The 27,327-nt window shown below is 33.4% G+C and overlaps 1 protein-coding gene across 7 annotated transcripts in view; it reads right to left on the bottom strand.

The window, feature by feature from the left end:
• VRK2 (VRK serine/threonine kinase 2) overlaps positions 1 to 27,327 on the bottom strand; it is a 105,130-nt gene that overhangs the window by 48,876 nt on the left and 28,927 nt on the right. For all 7 annotated transcript variants that reach the window (XM_023228250.1, XM_026446631.1, XM_023228253.1 and 4 more), the window contains 5 exons: positions 21,356 to 21,405; positions 20,229 to 20,298; positions 18,782 to 18,869; positions 16,758 to 16,863; positions 15,485 to 15,577 (listed from right to left, as the gene is read on the bottom strand). In XM_023228250.1, coding sequence (XP_023084018.1) covers positions 15,485 to 15,577; positions 16,758 to 16,863; positions 18,782 to 18,869; positions 20,229 to 20,298; positions 21,356 to 21,405 — 407 coding nt within the window. The remainder of the gene's footprint in view (positions 1 to 15,484; positions 15,578 to 16,757; positions 16,864 to 18,781; positions 18,870 to 20,228; positions 20,299 to 21,355; positions 21,406 to 27,327) is intronic.

Below are 27,327 nucleotides of genomic sequence, written 5' to 3'. Positions count from 1 at the left end.
TCTAATGCCACTTCAAGTGAGATACTATTATCCTTATTTTTAGATGATGAAACAGATCAAAGAAGTGAAATAACTTGGCTAAAAACACAGGGGTAACAAGACGTAGAGCCAGGACTCAGACACAGAGAGTCTGATTCTAGAGCTCATATCCTAGACTGAATCCTGAAAATTCAAAGTTATGTAAAATATGACTCTAGAAAATAGTCCCAAACTTCTTCTATCAAACCTTTTGCCTGGGATTAAGAGAAGGTAAACACCCTTCTTCTTATATCTTCTTTCTGCTACTGTATAAGAATACAACTTCAGAATAAATAAGTAGACTATATAATACAGAGAAGATCCCAACACACATGTTAAAGAACTGCTTGCAGGCCTTATGTGTAAAACAAATCATTTCAGAAACACTAACTGGTCTGGTCCCACCTGGAGTGGCTACAGACAAAATAAAAGTAGATCCCTATTTCTGCCCTCTGTTCTCACCTCTCCTCCTCCTTTCTCTTTCCCTAACCTAGTGCCCACAGAGTGTGTGTGTGTGTGTGTGTGTGTGTGTGTGTGTGTGTGTGTATACACATTGGTGTTCATGCTAATGTGTGAGGAAGTTTCATGGAACAGAACATTATCCTGAGATTTCTATTACAATTACTTGGAAATTTTATATAATAAAACTCAAAGACTTCTAAGTTTCTGTATTAATTTTGCATGGATGCTGCAACAAGGTATCATAACCTCGTGGCTTAAACAATGAAACTGTATTGCCTCAGAGTTCTGGAGTCTAGAAGTCTGAAATCAAGGTGTCAGCAGGGTTGGTTCCTTTGGAAGGCTGCAAGGGGTACTCTTTTCCATTCCTCTCACCTAGGTTCTGGTATCTCAGGAATTTCTTGGCTTACAGATGGTACTTTTCCCACCTCTTCACATTGTCTTCCCACGTCTGTCTCCGTGTTCAAATTTCCCCTTTTTATAGGGACACAAGTCATACTTGTACCCAAGAAGTAATTTCTCATCTCCTCCTCTTTACCCTCCCAAATCTCTAATAACCAGTATTCCACACTCTATGTCCATGTGCAATATTATTTTGTATTTGACTATGTTTCTAAGTTGCTTCACCTGACAATAGTATCCAGTTCCATCCATGTTGCTGCAGATGACAGGATTTCATTCTTTTTATGGCTGAATAATATTCCATAGTACATGCATATCACATTTTATCCAATCATCCATTGATGGACATTTAGGTTAATTCCATATTTTTGCTATTGTGAATAGTGTTGCAGTAAACATACAAGTGCTGGTATCTTTTCGATACAATGATATCTGCTCCTTTTGGTAGATACCCAGTAGTGGGACTGCTGGATTGAATGGTAGTTCTATTTTTCGTTCTTTGAAACATCTCCACACTATTTTCCACAGAGATTGTGCTTATATTCTCACCAACAGTGTATAAGCAATCCCTTAGCTCTGCATCCCTGCTAACATGTTATTTTTTGTCTTTCTCATGATAGCTACTCTGACTGGCATCAGATGATATCTCAGTGTGGTTTTAATTTGCATTTCTCTGATGATTTGTGATGTTGAGCATTTTTTCCAGATACTTACTGGCTATTTGTATGTCTTATTTTAAATGATATCTGTTCATGTCTTTTGCCCACCTTTTAATGGGGTTTTTTTTCTTGTCACGTTCTTTACAGATTCTGGATATTAGCCCTTTGTCATATGCATTGTTTGCAAATATTTTCTTCCATTCTGCAGGTTGTCTGTTCACTCAGTTGATTGTTTCTCTTGCTGTGCAGGGGCTTTTCAGTTTAATTAAATCCCACTTGTCTATTTTTGTTGCTTAAGCTTTTCAGGTCTTAGTCGTTATTTGCCTAGACCAATGTCCAGAAGAGCTTTCCCTTGTTTTACTTCTAGTAATTTTTATAGTTTCAGGCCTTACATTTAGGTCTTTAATCCATCCTGAGTTGATTTTTGTATATGGTGAGAGGTAGGGGTCCATTTTCATTATTCTGCATATAGCAATCCAATTTTCCCAGCACAATTTATTGAACAGGGTGTCCTTTCCCCAGTGTACATTTTTGTTGACTCTGAACAATCACTTGGGTGTAGATATGTGGGTTTATTTCTCAGTTCTCTATTCTCTTCCATTGATCTATGTGTCTAGTTTGATACCAGAACCATGCTGTTTTGGTTACTATAGCCTTGCAGTATAATTTGTGGTCAGTTTGTTCTTTGGGCTTACGGTTGCTTTGGCTATTCAGGCCCCCTTTTTAGTACTATGTGAATCTCAGGTTGGTTTTTGTCTAATTCTGTGAAAAATGATGCTTGTATTTGGACAGAGATTGCATTGAATCTGTAGACAGTTTTGGGCACTGTGCTCATTTTAACAATTCTTCTGATCTATAAGCATGGAATGTTTTTCCATTTGTTTGTATCATCTACAATTTCTTTCATCACTGTTTTGTAGTTTTCCTTGTAGAGATCTTTCACTTTCTTGGTTAAATATACTCTTAGGTATTTTATTTCATTTTGGTAGTTACTGTAAATAAAATTGCCTTTTTGATTTGGTTCTTAGCTTGTTATTGGTGTATAGAAATACTACTGATTTTTATACATTGATTTTATACCCTCAAACTTTACTAAATTCATTTATCAAAATTAAGAGGTTTTGCAGGAGTTTCTAGGGTTTTCTAAATATAAGATCATATTGTTGGCAAATAGAGATAATTTGATTTCTTCTTTTGCAATCTGGACGTATTTCATTTCTTTCTCTTGCCTGAATGCTGTAGCTAGGATATCCACTACTATGATAAACAGGAGTGGTAAAAGTGGGCATTTTTGTCTTATTCCAGTTTGTAGGGAGATTGCTTTCAACTTTCCCCCATTTAGTATGATGTTGGCATATATGGCCTTTGTTATTCTGAGGTATGTTCCTTCTATGCCTAGTTTGTTGAGGGTTTCTATCATGAAGAGATGCTGAATTTTATCAAATGCTTTTTTTCTGCATGTATAATCATATGGGTTTTTTTTTTAATTCTGCTTATGTGATGAATCACATTTATTGATTTGCCTATGTTGAACCATTCTTGCATCCCTAGAATGAAACCTATTTGATCATGGTGTATTATCTTTTTAATGCACTGTGGGATTTGGTTTGCTAGTTTTTGTTGAGGATTTTGCATCTATGATCATCAGGGATATTGAGATAAAGTTTTTTTGTTTTGTCCTTGTTTAGCTTTGATATAAGGGTCATACTGGCTTCGTAGAATGAACTAAGGAGGATTTCCTCTTCCTCGATTTTTTGGAACAGTTTCAGTAGGATTGGTATCAGTTCTTCTTTATACTTTTGGTAGAATTTGGTAATGAAGCCATTTGGTTATGGGCTTTGTTTGTTGGAAGATATTTTATTATCGATTCTATCTCACTGCTTTGTTATTGGTCTGTTCAGTGTTTCTATTTCTTCCTGGTTCAATCTTGAGAGGTTGTATGTTTTAGGAATGTATCCATTTCCTCTAGGTTTTCTAGTTTATAAGCATATAGTTGTTCACAGAAGTCTCTGATGCTCTCTTGCATTCCTGTGGTAGTAGCTGAAATGTCTCCTTTTTAATTTCTGATTATGTGTATTTGGATCTTCTCTATTCTTGGTTAGTCTAGCTAGTAGTTTATCAATTTAGTTTCTCTTTCTAAAGAACAAACTTTTCATTTTGTTGATTTTAATTTTTAATATTTATTTATTTATTTATTTATTTATTGGTCTCAATTTTACTTAGTACTGCTCTGATCTTTGCTACTTATTTTCTTCTGCTAGCTTTGGGTATGGTTTGTTCTTGTTTTTTTGTTCAGATGTGATGTTTGGTTAATTTGTGATTTCTTTTTTTGAAGTACACATTAGAGATATAAAATTCCCTCTTACCAGTGTTTTTTTCTGTATCTCAAAGGCTTTGGTACATTGTGTCTCCATTTTCATTCATTTCAAAAAATTTTAAAAATTTTATCTGAATTTCATCATTGATCCAAAGATCAGTGAGGAATGTGTTGTTTAATTTCCATGTATTTGTATAGTTTCAAGAACTATTCTTGGCATTAGTTTTTAGTTTTATTCCACTGTGGTCTGACATGACACCTGATATGATTTTGATTTTTTAAAATTTATTGAGGCTAGTTTTGTGGCCTAACATACAGTCTATCTTGAAGAATGTTCCCTGTGCTGATGAGTAAAATGTATATTCTGCAACTGTTGGAATATCGGTTTCATCCTTTTGATCTAATATTCAATTTAAATCTAGAGTTTCCTTGCTGATTTTCTGTCTCAATGATCTGTCTAGTGTTGTGAGTGAGGTGTTAAAGTCCCCCATTATTATTGTATTGCTATCTCTTTCTTTAGGTCTCGTAATATTGTTTTATGAATCTGGCTGCTCCTGAGTTTAGGGCATATATATTTAGGACCAGTATATCCTCTTGTTGAATTATGTTATCATTATACAATAACCTCCTCTTTTGTTTGTTTGTTTTTTACTGTTTTTGATTTAAAGCCTGTCTTATCTGATATAAGCATGGCTACTCCTACTTGCTTTTGGTTTCTGCTTGCGTGGAATATCTTTTTCAATCCCTTGACCTTCAGTCTATAAGTGTCTTTACCAGCAAGATGAGTTTCTTGTAACCAGTATATAGTTGGTTCATTTTTTTAAAAAATCCATTCTGGCAATCTGTGTATTTTAATTGCAGTATTTAATCCATTTATATTCAAGGTTAATATTAATATGTGGGGGTTTTTTCCTCATAGTGGTTTAACAGCTTTTGAGAAGGTACAATTCAACCCACAGCAGTTCCCTATGTCGGTTTCTCTATGTGAATGTGCTAATAGAGTTTTCTGCAAGGAAACAGTCATAATGGCTATATTAAATAGTAAAGATCTTTTGACACATTGGGTAGATCTTTCCCAATGGGAATTTAAGAAATCTACAAATGACTTAGTTACTATACCTGGCGATCACTATATCCAGCTCTACTTGGTTGGCTTGACCTGTTACTCCTGAACATTGATTAATAAATTCATTTATACATTAATCTATTTAATTTCTCATTGTGCCCCCATCACTTACTGAGTGCGTATTATGTTTTCATGCTCTATACCAGCTTCTGGAAATATAAGTTGAAATAAACACAATCCCTGCTTTCCTATTTATAAGATAAGAAACATGCTCTCCTGATGTACATATATATCAAAGAAATCACATTCACCTGGTTCTATACCACTAGTTTCCTAACCAGATTTTAGCTAACAACCAGTTCTACCCAGTGAGTCAGAGGCTATGAGAGATAAAAGGGATCAAAGAAATCACATGGACTAGGTTGCTGGATTTACAGAAAGAGAAAGTGTGGCACAGAGAAGTCCAGTAAAAAAAAGTCACAAAACAAAGAAAAGGAGAGCTTAAGTACAATTAGAATAATTATCTGTATTTCTATATTCTCATATTTTAGGATAAAGAAGAAAATGGGAGATAAAACTGTATCTGACATTAAGGAGTGACTGTGAAGTCTGTTACGAATAGTAATCACATTCTGATAATATAGTGAATTGTCCTTAGTTTTTGGAGCTGCATACACTCTAAAGTATTTAGGTAAAATGTAATGACATCTATAATTTACTTTAAAATATTTCCATCAAAAATAGATAAAACATTTAAAAGTGATAGTCATATGGAATTCTCTATTTTTAAGTAAGTTTTAAAATTTTCAAAATAAAAGATTGAAAAGATCATATTGTTCTACAGGGAAAATTATATATCTAACAGCTTCTTACTTGCCTCAGAATCTTACGAGCACTGGAAAAGAAGCCTCACAAAATATTTTAAATATTGAAACCATGGACTCTAAATCATAATTTTTATGCTGTTTTCTTCAATATTTTCCATCCATCACTACCCTCCAATAATAATAAGACTCTAGTAGCCCATATTCAGATAGCTATCATTTACATAGGATTTCAAAACAAGAATTTTTTAATATGGCTCTAAACTGGTTTGGCCCATGTTAAGAATATATTTGAACAATAGGAACACTATTAAGCTAAGAAATGCATTTGATTACTTAAACAATTTTAAAATACTTTAATAAACAAATTGGTGTTTAGTAAAATAGAAGTATTAACACATTACACAAAGTTAGATGGAAATAAAATTTAGGACAGAGTTTATTTTTATTTGAAAAATAATACTGAGAGAACCTTAAAACAGTTTATAGAACTGTTCCATGAAATCTAGATATATAAGAAATTATCAAAGTTCAAAAACAATGTATTCATATGACAGTTATACTGAAACGAAGAAAAATTCAGTGAAAGTATATATTTTTAAAATAATCCTATTAATGTAAAACTCATAAAATACTAATTTTAGAAGTCCACATAATTAAATTCACAGGAACTATTTCCAAAGTCTCTTTGCTTATCTGAAAATAAACAGCAGAACCTCACTAGGAAGGAAAGAGTAACATGCATATTAATCTATACTATAACCCTATCCACATAAACCCTATCCACTTTAAAGGAGTCTCACCAGCTATACCACCTAGTAATATTATAGTATCATTAAACTAAGATATATAACACTATTCTGGAGATGAAATATAGAGATATTACCATAAGTAAATTTTATATTGTCTATATATAGAAGTGACTAAAACTAAATTTTACAGATATTCAGCACAGGAAACACTACTTCTAAATAGTGACCATATTATGTGCACATTCCATGCAAAATTCTTACATTCACACTCCATTTTACAAGCAACCTTGATTGATAAATGGATTGTGTTAGAATTGCCTTTAGCAAACAGTAAACAAGCAGATTTAATGAGGCTTATGACCCTGCCCTATGAATATCCTAGGAACTCTGAAAGTAAGTGTTTTGCCAGCAGATACAAGTCAGGTATTACAATTGCTTCTTCCAGATCACTAAATTTCAATTTTTTTTTCTACTTTTCAATTTCCTTAACTGTATAACAATAGGCCAGACACTTTGGAAACATAAGAAACGTTACCTTCTGCAATGAGCTTTAAGTATTTAGAGAACACATTTTCATAAAATCATAGAATTTTAGAGCTAGAAGGAACCTTTGAGATCACTTAGTTGAAATCTCCTATTTTATACACTAGAAAGCCAAAGCCTATACAGGTTAAGTAATTTGCAATCTTGCTTAATGGCAGTGCTGAAACTAGAACCTAGTCTCTTGACTCTTAGTCCACCACAATTCCCAGGAATCAAGAAGGCACTGTCACAAGTGTCTTTAAAGAACACAGGTATACTAACGTCCACATGTTGACATGAAGAATTACTCTCTACCTGTGAAGGCCATCCTCTTTGACCTAGTAGACAGCTTTAGAACAGAAACACATGCAGTTTAATGGGTCAAGCAGCTCTACAATCAAGGTATTCCTGGCACTGAGATGACAGATATCACAGCAAGACTGGCCTCATGCGTTAAGCAGTCAATAAAGAATTTCTTGAAGGGTTACAGGAAAGGAATACAAATATACATGCTGTGAGGAATATAAAAGAAATATAACTCAAGGAGTTCATTCTAATTCAGAATGTAAGACAACACAAAGGCAAGTGAGACCTGAGCATTCACAGACTTAAAATATACATTAGGAGCTATAGGAAATTAGAAAAAGGAAAACGAAAAGCTCAGTATAAACCAGAATCATTAAGAAAGCTGCTGCATGAAAAGAATGTATCTGATAAACAAAGAGGTGCCTTTCCAGATGTAAGGAGAGCCTCTGCACCACTGAAATAAAAGTTGTAATCTTAAACTGCATCAACTTCCTCCAAGTGACACTGGGAGATACAAGCAAGTGGGCATTACTCAAAACACCACTATCATTTTTGGTAATTCCATTGTAAGTCAGGAAATCAGGAAGATACATTTGTTTTCCAAATACTAGATCAGCACTCATAAGGCTACCTTTAGAGCTATCAATTGTGCAACACCATATCATCAACTTCCTTCAAGTCATACAGAGAGATACAGGCAAGTGGGCATTACTCAAAACACCACTAACATTTTTGATAATTCCATTATAAGTAAGGAAACTAGAAGGATACATTTGTTTTCCAAATACTAGATCAGCTCTCATAAGGCCACCTTTCTAGTTATCAATTGTGCAACACCATATCATATTCCAAAATCAGCAAGGTTTCAAAGAGAGTTTAAAAATTTAGGTTAGGTGGTCCAAGAGGATAATATCTACCTATCTATCAACGAAGCACAAATTTATAATTATAAACATAGTATTATTCAAGCATACAACATAATGCCTAACACAATAAATGACCAAAAAGTCAGTTAAAATGGATTTTTATTGTCTTTTCTAAAGACGAATCACTTCTGTAAGGACATGTTTCTTAATATAGTCATGTATTGCTTAATGATAGGGATATGTTCTAGGAAATGTATTGTTAGGTAATTTCATCACTGTGAGAACATCATAGAGCGTACTTACACAACCCCAGATAGTACAGCCTTCTACACACCTAGGCTATTTATGGTACAACTTATTGCTCCTAGGCTACAAACCTGTATAGCATGTTACTATAGTAAATACTGTAGGCAACTGTAACACAATAGTGTTTGTGTATCTAAATATATCTAAACATAAAAAAGGTACATTAAAAATAAAAGATTTGAAAATGGTATAACTGTATAGGGCACTTATCATGAATGGAACTTATAGGACTGGAAGTTACGCTGGATGAGTCAGTGAGTGAGTGGTGAGTGAATGTGAAGGCCTAGGACGTTGCTGTATGCTGCTGTAGACTTATAAAATACTCTGTGTACACTTAGGCTACATTAAATGTATTTAAAATTTTTTTCTTGGCCAGGCGCGGTGGCTCAAGCCTGTAATCCCAGCACTTTGGGAGGCCGAGACGGGAGGATCACGAGGTCAGGAGATCGAGACCATCCTGGCTAACACGGTAAAACCCCATCTCTACTAAAAAATACAAAAAACTAGCCGGGGGAGGTGGCAGGCGTCTGTAGTCCCAGCTACTCGGGAGGCTGAGGCAGGAGAATGGCGTAAACCCAGGAGGCGGAGCTTGCAGTGAGCTGAGATCCAGCCACTGCACTCCAGCCTGGGCGACAGAGTGAGACTCCGTCTAAAAAAAAAAAAAAAATTTTTTTTTCTTTCTGCAATAATAAATTAACCTTAGTTTACCATATCATATTTTATAAACTATATTTAAAAAACTTTTTGACTCTTTTGTCATAACACTTAGCTTTAAACACATTGTATAGCTGTACAAAAATACTTTATATCCTCATTCTGTAGACTTTTTCTATATTTATTTTCTTTTTTCTTTATTTTTTAAACTTTTTTGTTAAAAAATAAGATACAATCACACACACATTAGCCTAGACCTACACAGGGTCAGGATCATGACTATCACTGTCTTCCACATCTCATCCCCCTGGAAGGTCTTCAGGGGCAGTAACATGCATGGAGTTGTCCTCTCCTATGATAACTAACAATCTTCTGGAATACCTTCTGAAGGGCCTGTGTGAGGCTGTTTTACTGTTAACCATTTTTATATAAGTAGAAGGAATATACTCTAAAATAATAACAAAAGTATAGTATAATAAATAAATATATAAACTAGTAACATAGTTGCTTATTATCATTATCAAGTATTATACAGTGTACAAAGAGCAGCAGAGGTTTGTTTATACCAGCATTACTGCAAACGCATGAGCAATGTGTTGCCCTATGGCATTACTATGGCTATGATATTACTAGGCAATAGAAACTTTCCAGCTCCATAATAATCTTACAGGACCACTGTTGTATATGTGGTCCGTTGTTGACTAAAACATCATAATATGGTACATGATTTAATAAAATTAAATAATTTAATTTAAAATTTTAATTTATATTTTTAACCAAACCAGTATAGGGGATGAACTACATTTACTCTACTAAATACGATACTACCACTGTTGTTGTAGCAAGTACTACAATAAAAATTACAAACTTTCATAAATAGTCCCTCTCCCCCTAAAAAACTTGGAAAAATGTAAGATTAAAAAAAACACATAAAACAAGATGAAAACACAACAAATATAGTAACAAATGTATACCAAATAGCACAGGAATAATTTTTATTTAAAAGAACTATAGGAGAACAAGGAGACAGAAACACACTAATAAGAGTAGACATTTAAACACCACTCTTAGCACAAAACAGCTTAGGTGGACAAAAAGTAAATAAAGATACAGATGACATAAACAATATAGTGAATAAGGTAGATCTTTTGGATTTTTGTTGCATTTTACACTCTGAAAATAAGCCTACCTTTTTCTCAAGCAAACATGGAAGACTGACAAAAAATGATCAGCTTTTAAGTCACAATTAAAGCATCAGAGGATTCCAAAGAGTAAACTTATTATAAACATTATCATAATAATATTGTGATAAGTCTAGGCATTAATAAAAACAGTATTTAAAGGCCCTTCCACATACAAATTTAAGAATTTCCTACTGAACTACTTTTTTGGTGAAAGAAAAATACAAACTTTCCAAAAGAATAAAGAGAACAAAAACATTATATATCAAAATCAATTAGATATAATATAAAACAATAAGGGAGGAAAATTCATAGCCTTAAACTCTTATGGAAGGATACCCAATTGGAGAACTAGAAAAAGAAGAGAAAGGTAAAATTAAAAGAGTACATATGAAGACTTAATAAAGAAAAAATCAGAAATTAATAATTAGAAAAAAGAAAAAAATCACATTAATGAATCAAAATTGAACTTTGTTAAAAAATTAACAAAAGGGACTACTACTGGTCACTTTCACCAGGATAGAAAAAGGAAGAAAACAAAATAAAATTTAAAATAACTAGGGAGAAACAATCATTGGAGTAGGAAAAATTTAAGTCATAAGAACTACAATGCAGACCACCGCACGAATAAATTTGAAAAAACAGATAACACGTATAACAACTAAAACAGACACCCAAATAGAGATAAAGAACTTAAACAACCAATTTCCATAGAAAAAAGTAGAGAATCACAAAGAACTACCTCACAGAAAAGCAAAAGAATCAAATAGTTTCACATTCAAAGACCAGATGGTTCCAATGTAACAGAAATAGTTCTAAAACACAGAAAATAAAAGCTCCAAATCCTTTTCATGAACAAAATATAATGGTAGCAAAATATGATAAAAACAGAACAAAATTAGAAAACTATAGATCAATATCACTTATGAATATCAATATGAAATCACTTCACAAAATATGAGTACTATACTAATATTATGCCATAACAACTTGAGATTTATCCCTTAAAAGTAAGGTTGGTTCAATATTAGAAGCTCAGCAATATACCACATTAAAAGAGTGGAGACAAATATGATGATTTCTATAGATGTTAAACAAAACTCTGAAAAAATTCAATACTCATTCCATAAAAATAAAAAACATTCAAGAACATAGGAGTTGACAGATATTTTCTAGACTTTATAAAGAGATACACACACACTCATATTCACACATATATTCACACACATATACACAAACCTTAGTCCTAAAGCCACCATCACATTTAATGGGGTAATACTTCAGGCATTTCCAATAAGATTAGGACAAGTAAAAGATGATTACTACCTTTCTTACTATTTAATACTGTATTGAATGTACTAGACAATGCAATTAGACAAATCAAATACAAGAACTGTAAAAGAAGAAAAACTACTGTATCTACTTGCATATGACAGTTTTCTAAGAAAACTCTAAAGACCATTACTAAAACTACTCCGAATCACAAAATAATTCCGTAAATTAACAGGATATAAGATTAATGCAGGGAAATAAAATTTTTCATATATATAAACAAAAATCATAAGAAATAATAGAACAAATCCACTGACAATATCAACAAAAAGGTATATTTTGAAACAAACATAATAAGAAATATGCAAAACTAGTAAGAGGAAAGCTTTAAAATAATTCTAAGGATCTAATGCAAAATTGATGAAAAACAAAAACATTCCTTGTTGTTCTATGAACAACTATACATCATAAAAATGTCAGGTCACCCCAAATTAATTTTAAAACTTAATGTAATTTCAATGAAAATGCCAACAAGTATTATTTTTAAATGAAACTAAACAAAATAATACAGAAAATCCAGTATAAATAGCTAAGATAACACTGAAAAAGAAGAACTACAGGGAACTACTAGTCCAATCCAATGTTAAATTACATTATAAAGCTTCGGAAATTAATGCACCAGTATTTATGGCTGGTATTGTTATATAAATAGACAAATCAGTGGGATTCAACAGAAAGTACAGAAATAAAACCAAGTACATGAGGAAACTGAGTATACAATAAAAGCAGCAACTAATATTACTGAAGCCAAGATATAGTTTAAAATAAATAGTGTTGGAACAACTGGAAAACCACTTATAATAAACTCTAATGAATAAGAAAGCTTTAAGTTTAAAAAATGAAACCAGGTGGAGCAAATGAAGTATCACACATTGCCGATGGGAATGTATAACGGCACAATCACTCCAGAAAACAACTTCGCAGTTTCCAAGTTAAACATACACTTTCATATGATCCAGAAATTCCATTCCTAGTTATTTACTGAAAAGAAAAGGAAACAAATGCCTCCACAAAAGCCCGTATGTGAATGCTTGGCTTATAGCAACTTTACTTATAATTGTCAAAAACTGAAAACAACCCAGATAGCCATCAACAGGTGAACAGAGATCGTCGCAGTTTTCAGTAGAATACTACTCAGCAATAAAAAGGAATAAACTACTAATGACCTACAAAAATAAATCTCAAAAGCATTATGTTAAGTGAAGGAAGACAGACATAAAACAGTACATACGTTATAATTCCACTTACATACCATTCCTGAAAACGTAAAAATATAGGGACAGAAATCATCTCCAGGGGCTGGGAGCAATGCCAGGAGAAGGGGACTGACAAGAATGAGAGAACTTTTGGGAATGAAAGAAATGCTCTACATCTTGGTGGCAGTTGTGGTTACATGATATATATATCTGTCAAAACATATCAAACTGTACATTTAAAAGGGTGACATTTACTGTTTGTAAATTATATCTCAAAAAACCTAATCTTTAAAAAGTATGCAGATATTGCCAAATTTCCCTTTCACTAACTTTATTTTCCTATACCCATTTAATTTACATTCCCAAAGGGCATTCTAAAAGTGCCGGTACCTTTATCAGCCTCAATATTATCAGACTATTATTTTAGACCTCTCCAATTTGATAAGTCCTTTAAAAAGGGTGTCTCACTGTTTTGGTCCCCTTATCTTTTCATTTTTTGCAAAGGTGGCCTTTTTTCCTGTTTCTAGGACAGTCATATTCCTTCTCTGTTCTGTTTATTCATTCCTTTCGATCACTGCTTTAACAAGGTATTTTGTGTTTTTCTTATTATTATTTTTTTAGTACTGGCTAGATATTCCCAAGTATTTGTTATAAATCTATTTCCCAGTTTCTCATTCACCTTTCATTTTGAAGAAATTTTAAATATACAGATATCTTAAAATTTTAAAGCTGTCAATATTTTCAGTTAAGATTTTTGTTCTCTTGTATTTTTATTTAGAAATTTAACCCATGCAGAGATCAAATATTCAATTACATTTTTTCTAATTTTTTATAGACTCATTTAACTCTTTAAACATGTGATAATACAGTAACAACTAGGTATATTGTTATTTAAATTTAAATTAAGTTAAATTAAAAATTCCACTTCTCAATATTAATATTTTAATATTTAAAAATATAATCTATGTTTTTTAAACAGACTATATTTTTTACAGAAGTTTTAGGTTTGATTTAGGTGAGCAATGTAGGTAAAACTGAGTGGAAAATACAGCGAGTTCCCATATACCTCAAGCCCACACAAAGCCTCTCCACTATCAACATCTCTTACTACAGTGGCGCATTTTTTACAGAGAATGAACGAACCTACAATGACAATCATTATCATCCAAAAGTCACAGTTTACATTACGTTCACTCTTGGTCTTGTCCATTCTATGGATCTTAACGACCAAATGATGACATGTATCCACCATTATAGTATCATACAGAATGGTTTCACTGACCTAAAAATCCACTGTGCTTCACTCATTCATCCTTCCTCTCCCTTCTAACCCATGGAGATAGTAAAAAATTGATCTTTTTACTGTCTCTACAGTTTTGCCTTTTCCAGAATACCATACAGTTGAAATTACATAGTAATGAGTCTTTTCAGATTGGTTTCTTTCACACAGCAAAATACATTTAGGTTTCTTCCATGTTTTTTCATAGCTCAAAAGTTCATTTCTATTTAGCAATGAATCTGGATGTATCAGTTTATCCATTCACCTACTCAAGGACATCTTGGTTACTTCAATGTTTTGATGAGTATGAATAAACCAACTGTAAGCATTCATGTTCAGGTTTTTGTGTGGATGGAAGTTTTCAACTCATCTGGGTAAATACTAAGGAGCACAATTGCTGCTTGGTATGTTAAGACTGTCTACCTTTCTAAGAAACTGCGCAACTGTCTTCCAAAGTGGCTGTATCATTTTGCATTCCCATGAACAACAAATGAGAGTTCCTGTTACTCCAGATACCCATCAGCAGTTGGTATTGTACTGACCACGTTTCAAGTACTAAGCCACATATTGCTAATGGCTACCATATTGGACAGTCAAACAGAGTATTTTCATCATTACACAATGTTTTCATAGAAAAGCTTCTCTGCTTAAAACCTTTTATTTATTTATTTATTTATTTATTTTGAGACGGAGTTTCTCTCATTTCCCAGGCTGGAATGCAATGGCGCCATCTCACTGCAACCTCTGCCTCCCGGGTTCAAGCAATTCTCCTGCCTCAGCCTCCTGAGTAGCTGGGATTACAGGTACCCACCACCACACCTGGCTAATTTTTGTATTTTTAGTAGAGACGGAGTTTCACCATGATGGCCAGGCTGGTCTCGAACTTCTGACCTCAGGTGATCACTCACCTCGGCCTCCCAAAGTGCTGGGATTACAGGCATGAGCCACCACACCCGGCCTCTCTGCTTAAAACTTAATTGGTTATACAGTAGGAAATGATGAACTAATGTGACAGCGTTTTAACCTCTACATAAATCCATCTCTATTCCCACTAGATTTTGATGCTTCTTTATCTATATTTGCTCAGAAATTCAAATTCCTGCTCAGCCACTTCTTAACTATGTGCCCATTAACATATTATTTAACCCCTCTGACTCTCAGTTTCTCATCCTAATTATTCATTAGTTTCGTACAAAGATTAAATCAGATAAGCAGGTAAGATAAATTACAACATTCATCATGTTACACCCTCATTTGTAAACTCTTCTGGGTTAGAAGTTTGTTTTCTGAATGTTTCAGTTTCATACATTAAAGACCTTTATTAAAAGCAAAGGTATGTATTTACCCGGTCTGGATTTCTGTAACCCAAAAGTAGATTTGCTGCTTTTATATCACCATGAACATATTCATTTTCATGTATATATTCCAGTACATCCAACTGTGAAAATAAATAGATAAAATAAGGTTATACTGCTATTTATTTAGAACTCATGATGAATTCCAACATTTTGAATATAGAATAACGTGGGTTTTTTTCATATTAACAATGACAGAGCAATCTATTTCACAATTACTGGTTATTCTAAAATATCACATCTTCTGGTTATTCATCCTAGAAAAAAAGTAAAATGATCCTCAAAAATCAAGTATTTTAGTTGAAGTTCCAATGGAAGAAAATCAGGATTCAAAAATGCTTCTGCCTAATTTCTGATAGCCCAGGAGCCAAACCGCACTGCACAGAGAGAAAAAACATAGCATAAAATCAGAGATCTATGATTAAATAATACTGAAGCCTACTCAGCAATTCCTCACCTAAGAAATAATTATAAATCAAGCCTTGAGAATCTCAGAACAAAATGCCATGTCCATGAGCAAAGGGAAAGGTATTCTTCCTCTGTATGGTAATAGAAAACTCCTTAGCTTCATCTCTAAAGCCCTTCAGCCTTGCATGTTACATACACTTAGTACTAAATAAACATTTGTTGGCTTGGAGGATGGATAAATGAGAAAATTAATGCATTGTATTTGCTGCATCCCAATCTGGCATAAGCAGCTTCATGCTACTGAAAGTGAAAAAATGAGACTTACACCAAACATATAAGACAAATATGTAGCATAAACAAACGTATGCCTGAGTGCTATTGAGAGTTCATTGCTTTTGATTTGGCAAAGTATATTTTATTCATTGCCACAACTAATTATTGCCACCATCCCAAACTCATAATAAAATCTTTATAGCACCCCCCTACCATCACATGTTTAAAATGGCTGACAATATATTTCACCATAATTTGCACTGTTAAAACTGATAAAAGAAAGGTTATTCTTACAGCAATGAAAGCTTGTTCTGGTATGTAAAACAAAGCTCTGAGGAAAAAGAAGATCAGACTGGAGAACCAAAGCCTAATTGAGTTTGCAGTGCCAGACACAGCACATTCTGTCACTTACAGAGCCCATTGTTATCAATTTCACCAAAATAGCCTCTTCTCCTAACAACTGATGTCTCTAGGGCAATAATCCTTCATTCTGTAATAATTTCACAAAGGGAAAAGATTTCTATATTGTAAGAAGTAAATAATTTGGAAATGGAGCATGTGAAATAAGTAATTCTTTCTTACCATTCGGATACCTAATTGCAGGACAGTTGACTTTTTAAAGGCACCATTCTGGCCTGAGATCTTCTGTAAATCTATTCCTAGTCTTTCTATTACCATAAATCTGTAACTGTAAGAAAGAATCATCAAAAAGAGATCATCCTGAGAAAGTAATGCTTGAAACTATTTAATTTGAAACAAGAAAAATCACACTCAACCTAACAACTAGGTATAATGCAATCTAAACCCATTAGAGAATGAATGCGCATTCATAATTCTGCTATTCTTTTGCAGAAATTGCTCAGTATTTACTTTGCAGCTGGTTTTATAGAAGAGAAGGCTGTACTGAACCATTCACACTGTTTTACATAATGAAAAAATCTTTTTAAATTAGATAGTACTGAATGCAATTCATTTTGACTCCATGACTTTCTTGTCATATGGCCTTGAACAAATTATCGTCCACACGATTTTTTTTTGGTTTTGTTTTTTGTTTATTGAGACAGAGTCTCACTCTGTCACCAGGCTGGAGTACAGTGGCACAATCTTGGCTCACCTCCACCTCCCGGGTTCAAGCGATTCTCCGGCCTCAGCCTCCCAAGTAGCTGGGACTACAGGTGTGCAGCACCACACCCAGCTAATTTTTGTATTTTTAGTAGAGATGGGGTTTCACCATGTCGGCCAGGATGGTCTCAATCTCTTGACCTCATGATCTGCCTGCCTCAGCCTCTCAAAGTGCTGGGATTACAGGCCTGAGCCACCGCGCCCAGTCACATGAATTTTATATTTGTTTCTTGATAAGATCATGTTTACCTTTTCTATACATTTATAAACATGTCTTTTATTAAGTGCACTTCTTCCTTTTCTGTTCTGTTTGGCACCCTCCATACCTTCTTTCCTTCCTTTCATTTATATATCCACATCAGCCCCTATTCTATATTTATGTATGCATACACAAACACAAACATTTAAGAATTTGGTTTACAAAAATGTGATCATATTATAAGTACTTTCTCCATCTTACTTTTTTCAATAGTATCTCATATCAAAATCCTTCTAAGGCAACTAGTATAGCTCTAATGGACTTCTTTAATGGGCTACATATGACATGATATGGACGTACCAAGATTCAATTAGTCATTCAGTCCCCTAGTGGCAGTCCTTTACTTCAAGATTACTGCTTGCTTTTTTTTTTAATTTAAAGCATGTTAGAGACCATTTGAACAAAATACTGACATCTGAGATTATTTTCTCATCTATGAAATAAAAATAATATCACCTATTTTAATAGGCTATTCAAAGGACAAAAAAATAAAGTATATAAAAATCTCTGGCACAAAAGGGTAAATAAAAAATGACAGACTTTTTTTCTTTTTTCAAACACTATTAATAAATTATATATAGGACTAGCCATATTTGGTGGTTTTAAAGATATTTCTATAACTTATTTGTTGTGCTTCAAGAGATAGAACTTAATTCTCCTCTCTCAGGACCAATGGATCTATCTAGTGACTAGCTTCTAGCAAAGAGAATAAAGCAGAAGTGATAATATCCCTTTTAAGATTAGATTACAAAAAACAATGACTTCCTTCTTGAATGCACTTGTGTGCATGCTCTCTCCCCTTCCCCCCAATTAATTGCTCTAGAGAAAGCCAGCTCTTTTTCATAACACTCAGGTAGCTTATGCAAAGACCCACATGGTCAGGAAGTAAGACGGCCTGCCAACAATCACATAAGTAAATTAAAAGCAGATCTTCTTAGGCCTACCAGTAGCCACATGAGTAAGCTTGAAAACAAATACTTCCCCAGATGAGCCTTGAAATGAATGTAACCCAGCAGACAGCTGACTATATATCCTTATTACAGATCATGATTTAGAATCATCCAGATAAGCCACTTGCAGTCTCCTCACCCACAGACACTAAGACAATACAAGCTTGTGGTTATAGGCTAATGTTTTGGTAATTTGTTACATGGCAATAGTTAACTCATAGACCACATAAGGAATAGTTATAAAGAAATATTTGATTATAATAATTCCATTTTACCTTTTTCCCTTGAATTCAGTCAGACCAGATCCATAAAACAGAGGAATTCCTAAATAATCAAGTTGTTTGCGTTCTATCCACTTTTTGACTACAAAGACAAATTTATTTTTAAAAAGATTCATGTTATTTCAAAAGATACTTCTTACCTTCCTACAAATTTATTTAGCTAACCAAAAAAGTAATTAGATCTTCCTAGAAGATAAGTTTTTTTCAATCAAACATCTCTTTCTAATAGGCTCAAACTGTTACCACTATAATTAACAAAAAATTAGAAATTTTTAAATTAAATCAATAAAAACAAGTCATAGTCTTTGTATATTGATACCATATATATTAATGTTTCAGAAAAAGAATTCATTACCTTATATGCTAGCTAAATTTCTAAACATAACATATGTTAACTGCCAAAGGATCAGTAGACAGATGGCTTTTTCTTCTCTATTACTTCAAAATCTAAAACCATAATGGACAAACAAACAAACAAACAAACAAAAAACAAATTGGGCAGAAAAACCATCCTACTTTGAAATTATTTTATACAAAAACTGGTTTTGATTAGTTTACAAAAAATCAAATCCACTTAAATAATCAGTTAACTTTCATCATTTTTTCATGACTCTAGCCTATGTTTTTATGTTTAAGAGAGCTCTACTGAAAACAATCAAGTTTAATGGATTCTATTTGTCACTCTGACACAGTTTAAGCAATTAGTAAAGACTACGGTCTTAATGTTTAGAAGACTTTATTAAGAAAAACTAAGTTAAATATTGAGGCCAGACTCATCATTCTTACTCTTAAACATGATGTAAAGGACCTTGACTATACAGTCATTACTCCTGTCTACTTCTTTAATGTTTTTCTTAGCCCATTCATATCACATGTATAAAACGCTGTTATTTTTCCTCTCTGTTCATATTCATTCAAATCTTCTAACTGGTCATTCTTACACTTGGTATCCAGCTCCAATTAATTTTCCAACATTCAAGTTTCTAACATTTTCTTAAACATCTTAAAGTTTAATCATTTCCACACACCTTGCCCCAATCCATTCTACAATCGTTCCTTTTTTACACATTTATCTACTTCCCATTTTAATGTTTTTTCCTTATAGCCGTCCTATCCAAATGGTTTACTGCAAAAGAAATAATTTCATTCTACTATCTTTTACACTTAGGGAACTCTTGGTAGCTTAGATTAACAACCTAACATTTTATGTAAAGTAGTAGAAACAACTTTGACTTAAAATATATAACCCATTATGTATGTCATGTCAAGATTTGTATACCATCTGTCTTGCTTTTATATGTTGTAACAGTTAACTGTATCACTTTACAATAAAATTTCTATTGAAAAGAATTTTCCAGAAGGCCAGTAAAAGACCAAAATATCAACACTCACTTTAGCAAGCACATATATGGAAGTCGCTTGATTTGCTAATTTTACTTACTATAGTCTTTTTTTGCAACTCTCTGATAAAATTTAAGTTCTGAAAATAACGGGCCATTTTCTTGATATTCCTATAAAAAAAAGAATAATTAATTTTACTAGAAAAAAATAATCCTAAAGAGGGAATTATTTCAACTGTGAAAATATGAACATATATATGTAGTATATAATAGTACTTGAATCACTTTTTATAAAACATAGGCACCAGATTTCCACTAAAAATCTCAGAAAACACTAAATAAACTTGAGGAATCTAATTTTTAAACAACATATTGTACCACTATCCCTATACAGTCTTACACATAAAAGTAGTTTTCTTACAGGAAACACTTATTAAAAGCACTGAGAACTGTATACATAAACACACACAGACACTCACTGTATACGAACATATACATCTGGGTGATACACAGCAAACTCTCCTTGTGATCCAGTCACACATGATACCTTTACTGAATGGTCTACTGTATTTCATTCATTATACTAGGTACAGGGGACACAAAAAGAAATAAAATCCTATGCTTGCCTTTAAGGACCTTACCATCTTGATTAGAGAGGTGGAGAGGGTGGGAGGACATTTGGGAGGGAAAGAGAAAGAATAGCTAGAAAGATAACACACCAGGGTAATAGTTGGCAATACAGAAAAACAAAGGTTCTCCAGTGTTAATGTTTTAACAACGTGAAAACAGATCATAACATTAGGTTTACTGATAAGGCAATAGTTATAAAAATTAAGGTGAAAAACATTCTTTTTTGGGGGGGGGGGGGGGGGGGGGGGGGGACAGAGTCTCGCTCCATCGACCAGGCTGGAGTGCAGTGTTGCGATCTCGGTTCACTGCAAGCTGTCTCCCGGGTTCACGCCATTCTCCTGCCTCAGCCTCCCGAGTAGCTGGGGCTACAGGTGCCCACCATCACGCCTGGCTAATTGTTTTGTATTTTTAGTAGAGACGGGGTTTCACCGTGTTAGCCAGGATGGTCTCCATCTCCTGAACTTGTGATCCGCCCGCCTCGGCCTCCCAAAGTGCTGGGATTACAGGCGTGAGCCACCGCGCCCAGCCAAAACATTCTTAAAGCAGAAAAGGAAAAAGTCAAATATATGTGAAATACAAATCTATGAGCAACACTTACCACTTTTACTACATGTCTTGCATCTTTCTCTGGTTTATTTGTGGGGAAAGCTGCAGAAAAAAAAAAAAAAACACACACACACACACACAATGGAGAAAAATAGTTATTCCCAATTACTGAATACCTACCATATCCCAAACACTATGCAAAGCACTTTACATATGTAAGTTTATTGTATCATCCCAATAACCTTTTATGGTAGTAGGAATAAATCATCTCCATTTTATACAAGATACTACTGAAGTTTGAGACATTGAATGAATAAATTGCTCACTAAGAGGTAATACATTAGAGATAGAAACTCAAAACTGCCTGACATCACAGCTGATACACTTTATCATAAACCATATTCAAATATTTAAATACAGAATCAATAGACAATGTGAATCATATAGATCCAAAATGTGGGGGAAAATATTTTATACATATATAGCATTAAACCCAATATATGATACACAGTAAAATCCATTGATTCAGTTGCACTAAATTAGAATCCACAATGATTCAGAAATAAAAATTGATTCAATTTAAGTAGAAAGTTCAAAACAATTTATACTTGACAAAATTCTAGAATAAGCAAAGTTAAAATGAGAATAAAGTCTTTAAAAATATCTTCTGAGCCTACCAATCAATTACTTTTACATTAAATAATACATATCTCATAAATTCATTTCAATTTCAAGTTAACCTTACTTCATTTAATTCTTATTTTCCATTTGTAGTTCAGATGGTATAATTCCTACTTCTAAAATCTCCAGTGTTAACATTTTAAAACGAATTAATCTTTTCCTCTACATTACCTAAATTATTAAAAGATTACTGTTTTCAAATCTCAATAAGAGAAATTTACACGTATATTTATTTGTACTGCAAAAGACTAAAACTTCATCATTCGTTCATTTGTTCACTCTCCATTCATTCATTCCTTTACTCATTCAAATAGCTAAAACATTTATCAAGAAGCTAGAATATGCCAGGCACTGTGTTAAGTGTCCAGATGATGTTTGAAGGAAAGAGAAAGGAAAAAAGGTGGAACTAGTATTGTTTACAATTGAAAATCAGTAATAAACAGACTTGAGAACAGGATCAAATTCTTGAGATACAATATATTTATATATATTAAATATATTTATTAAAATGCTGTGTCCTATCATTAATATTATCCTTTTCTTTTTTCTAATTCTATCAGCTGTTCCCTTTTTTCCAATAATTCACACCTTAGATATACATATGTCACAAATTTAATAAAATATATAAATTGTACATTACAGTTGAGCCAATCACACACAATATTTTAACCGTTCTCCAAAGTTTTTAATATCAGTAATGCTACTAGCCAGTTGAAGAAAGTATTATTTCAAATTCTAGCTAATATTAAATTGTAAACCCAGACCTCTTTACAATAACAAAGAAACTAAACTTACTTATAGTACTTAAGATTATCTTTTCATCTTCATTCATGTTACTTCATTTTTACCCATGCAATAGTCCCAAGGAAACTGCAGGAAAAGTGGATTAGCTAGACCTACTTTCTTCTAAGAAGAAAACTTAAGAAAGTATATACAGGGGACAGAGTCAAGTCTTGGTATAGAAGAAGTGGTGAGAAAACCTTTGTTTCCACCCTATGACAAACTATTTTACTAGTATGGTTCCCAAGGCTAAGGAAAAATATCCTGTTCCAACCTTGGCCCACATAAAACAGTACCTACTCTAGGCAAGTATCTTTGCTACCTGAGGTAGATGTCAGTAGAACCTTTTGCCTCTTGTCGAAAAGCAAGTGACCACAGCAGCAAATAAATCTTTAAGCCCAACAGAATGTAATAAGCTAAAAAATATGGAAGAAAATTGGGAGTTTCACACAGATAAATAACAGATAATGTTACCATTGGAAAAAAGAAAAAGATGTCCAACCAGTCCAAGGCCTGACTCCTTGCTGATTTCAATCATTATATCCCTAATACTTTATAATCTGAATTTTTCTTTCACATTATTTCAAGTGAACATAGTCATGTGTTGACACATACTTGAAAATCTCTACGGTCATCATTTGATAGCTACACAATAGTCTCTATAAGCTTCCACGTCAGGTTATATTGGAGGGTCTAAATCTAAAATCAATAGACTAGAAAGCTCTTAGAGACAGGTGCTTCAAGTGAACAAAGAGATTGTTCGGGTTACCACACAGGTCTTTTTATAGTAGAATAAGTAATCAATTAACAAAACAATTATTTTCTACTGTAAGCCAAGCCCCATTATAGCTAGTGAAATTAAATGATGAAACACACACACGCATACAGGGACATGGTATATGCTTTTGCTGTCTGGTGGAGAAATCTAAAATGTCTTGGATTATAAGATGCATCATTAAATACATATATGCACACCCATGCTCATAGCAGCACTACAGACGATTAGCCAAAAGTGGAAGCAACCCAAATGGCCATGGACCGATAATTAAACGAAAGGTGGCATATACATGGAATGGAACATTAATCAACCTTAAAAAAGAAGGAAATCATGTCACATGCTACAACATAAATGAACCTTGAGGACATTAGGCTAAGTAAAATAAGCCACACCACACACAAAAAGACAAATACCATATGATTCTACATTTATGAGGTATCTAGAGTACTTAAATTCATAGAAACAAAAAAAGTAGAATGTTGGTTTCCAGGCACTGGGAAAAGAGGAAAATGGAGAATTACTGTTTAATGAATATAGAGTTTCAGTATTGCAAAATGGGAACATTCTGGAGATCTGCTGCACAACAATGTGAATATACTTAACACTACTGAACTGTATACACAAGTACAGTTTTAAAAATTCTGCAGCCTTATGGGCTACCAAAGACAAGGATTCTAAAAGAGGGCAAGCTGAGAAGCTATCAGGTTGGCCTGAGAAGAAAAAGAGTTTTGTCTAAGAAATGACAAAACTATGTTGCCAGCTATCTCTTTGCTGGAAGCATAGAGACATCTAGGGAGTTAACAGTACTTAGACTAATTTGCATGCATGAAGAAGTAAGGGCGACAGAATTCTATATGGTGTTGTTGGCTTTATCCCACTAACAACAGAACTCTATTGTAAATTGTGGCAGTACACATATTTTTTTCAATAGGAAGAAGAATCACAGCTATAAGTTCAAGAGAACTGCTAGAGAGGGTATGGAAGGATATGATGAAGTGAGAAGTCTCCCAGAAAATTACTATGCTTTGATTATTATGGAAATATCTTTAGTTTAAGAGTGGTCACTTTTGGGAGCCAGATGACACTTCTAATCCCATTTAAACACCCAAAAATAAGGTTAAAAAAAATGGAGGAAGAGCCTTAGAGGTATGGGTTCTTTGCAGCCTAGTCTCACTTTCTCTAAGAGACAGAAGAATAACTCACCTATGCAGATTGTGGGTAGGGGGCAGGAATTCTTCAGATAAGACTAGTCAATCAATTAGGATTTAGGAAAAATATCCTGAGACAACAAACGCCTAGGATCAATTCAACAAATTAAGAATCCAAGGACTTGGGTGGGGGAAATCATGATTCAATGAACTGATAGGGTATTCTAGGTTCTATACAATGTTTGTCCTCTGTATTTCAAGCTCTGCTTACACCAAGGTATTTAAAGTCTATAAAGAAAATATTTCAATAAATAATTTCGAGGAGAAAAAAAAAAGAGTGCTAAGCTCATAAAAAACAAAGAAAGATTGAAGAATTTTCCCAGAGGGAGTTACAGAGACAATGATAACTACACATATTGTGTCATCTTGGATTTTGAACCAAAAAAGGACATTAGTAGGACAACTGGCAAAATTTTAATGAAGTATATAAATAGGTTAATAGTATTGTATCAATGCTAATTTTCTGGTGTTGATAACTATGTAAGGTACTATGTGCTATTTTGTAATATATTACCATTTAGGGAAGTTGAGTAGAGAATATGGGAACATTCTTTTTTTGCAAACTCTTTAAAAGTTAAAAGTTACAAAATAAAATTTTTAAGTATAAAAACTAAACAAAATAGGTGATATTTAAGATTTCTCTTAAAAAAGGTAACAATCCTCTTACAAAATTGTGTAAGCATTGGAAAAAGAGCAAAACCATAAAAATGCATGAGATTTTGAAACAGATAAACTAATATGATAAACACTACCATCAAAAAACTTAAAAACTTAGGAAAAAATGACAATTTCCTAGAAAAAAATAAATTTACCAAAATAATTCAAAAAATAAAAAACCTAAATAGAAACATAATCATTAAAGGAAACAAATCAGCTTTTCAAAAATCAGTATTTCAAAAAAATGTGGACAGTCCTCACCTTACAATGGTTCAACAGGGTTTTTCAATTTTACAATTGTGAAAAAGCACTGTGCATTCAGTAGAAATCATACTTTGAATTTTTAAATTTTGAACTTTTCTTAAGCTAGTGGTATGAGGTATGATACTCTCACATGAGATATTCAATACTTTATTATAAAATAGGCTTTGTGTTAGATGATCTTGCCCAATTGTAGGCTAATAAAAGTGTTCTGAGCACATTTAAGGTAGGCTAGAGTAAACTATGATGTTTAGTAGACTAGATGTATTAAATGCCTTATTGACTTACAATAATTTCAATTTATGATGGACTTATCAGGACATAACCCCATTGTAAGTCAAGGAGCATCTGTACATATAAGATGGAGGAGGAACACTCAACTGTAGCTCTCCCATTGAAAATAGCTATAAAATATAGACAAAAAAAAAGAAGACAGTAGCTATTAGAAGGCTCTTAAAAAGTAAAGAGAGGTTTCCACTCAACATATTAAGAGCTTGGAGGTCCTTACTCCTGTCTTCTCAAGGGGGAAAAAAAAAAGAAAAAAACTGAACAATCTGAAAATCAACAACTTTTCTTTAATCCATCAGAGACCTGAGGTTACAAGGCAAATCACTGCCCAACAATTGGAAAGAGAAGTGAATACAGAGAATCACATCTTCTTGGGGCAGAGTTTTACTATAAGCCCCTCCATGTTCTCACAGTGAATATCAGAAAAATCTCCTGTTTTCAGCAGGGGAAGGGGAAACTACTTTGCCAGAACCTAATCAACATGGGAGAAGAAAAATAACCACTCCAGCCTCCTCTAGCTTTCCTATCTCACCTAAGTAGGGTATAGGACGCTGAGAAATACTGGTGAAGGTCACATCCTGGGGCATAGCCCCCCACAAAAACAAAACAAAACAAAAACAAAAAAACAGACTTACACTAATCATTAGGTAAATCCAAATCAAAACTGCAAGATACCACCTTGTACCAGTCAGGATGACTATTATTAAAAAGTCAAAAAACAATAGATGTTGGCAAGGTTTCAGAGATAAGGGAACATTTACACACTGCTGGTGGGAATGTAAATCAGTTCAGCCACTGTGGAAAACAGTTGAAAGACTCTTGAAGAACTTAAAATAGAAATACTATTCAACCCAGCAATCTCATCATTGGGTATATACCCAAAAGAATATAAATTGCTTTACCAAAAAAACCCATGCACATGAATGTTCATTGCAGCACTATTCACAATAGCAAAGACCAACCTAGATTCCCATCAATGGTGAACTATATAAAGAAAGTGTGGTACATACACACTATGGAATACTACACAGTCATAAAAAAGAATGATCGTGTCCTTTGTCACAACATGGATGCAGCTGGAGGCCATTATGCTAAGCAAATTAACACAGGAATAGAAAACTAGACACTGCATGTCCTCATTTATAAGCAGAAGGAAAACACTGAGTACACATGGACACAAAGAAGGGAACAAAAGACAATGGAGCCTACTTAAGGGTATAGGGTAAGAGGAGAGTGAGGACTGAAAAACTACCTATTATGCTGATTACCTAGGTGACAAAATTATCTGTATACCAAACTCCCATGACACACAATTTACCCACGAAAGAAACCTGCCATGTACCACCTGAACTTAAAATAAAATTTGGGTTG

Source organism: Piliocolobus tephrosceles, chromosome 15, assembly GCF_002776525.5.
Source record: "Piliocolobus tephrosceles isolate RC106 chromosome 15, ASM277652v3, whole genome shotgun sequence".
Taxonomy (NCBI): Eukaryota; Metazoa; Chordata; class Mammalia; order Primates; family Cercopithecidae; genus Piliocolobus; species Piliocolobus tephrosceles.
The sequence above is the reverse complement of the archived record's forward strand: the minus strand, read 5'-3'. Positions and strand labels throughout refer to the sequence as shown.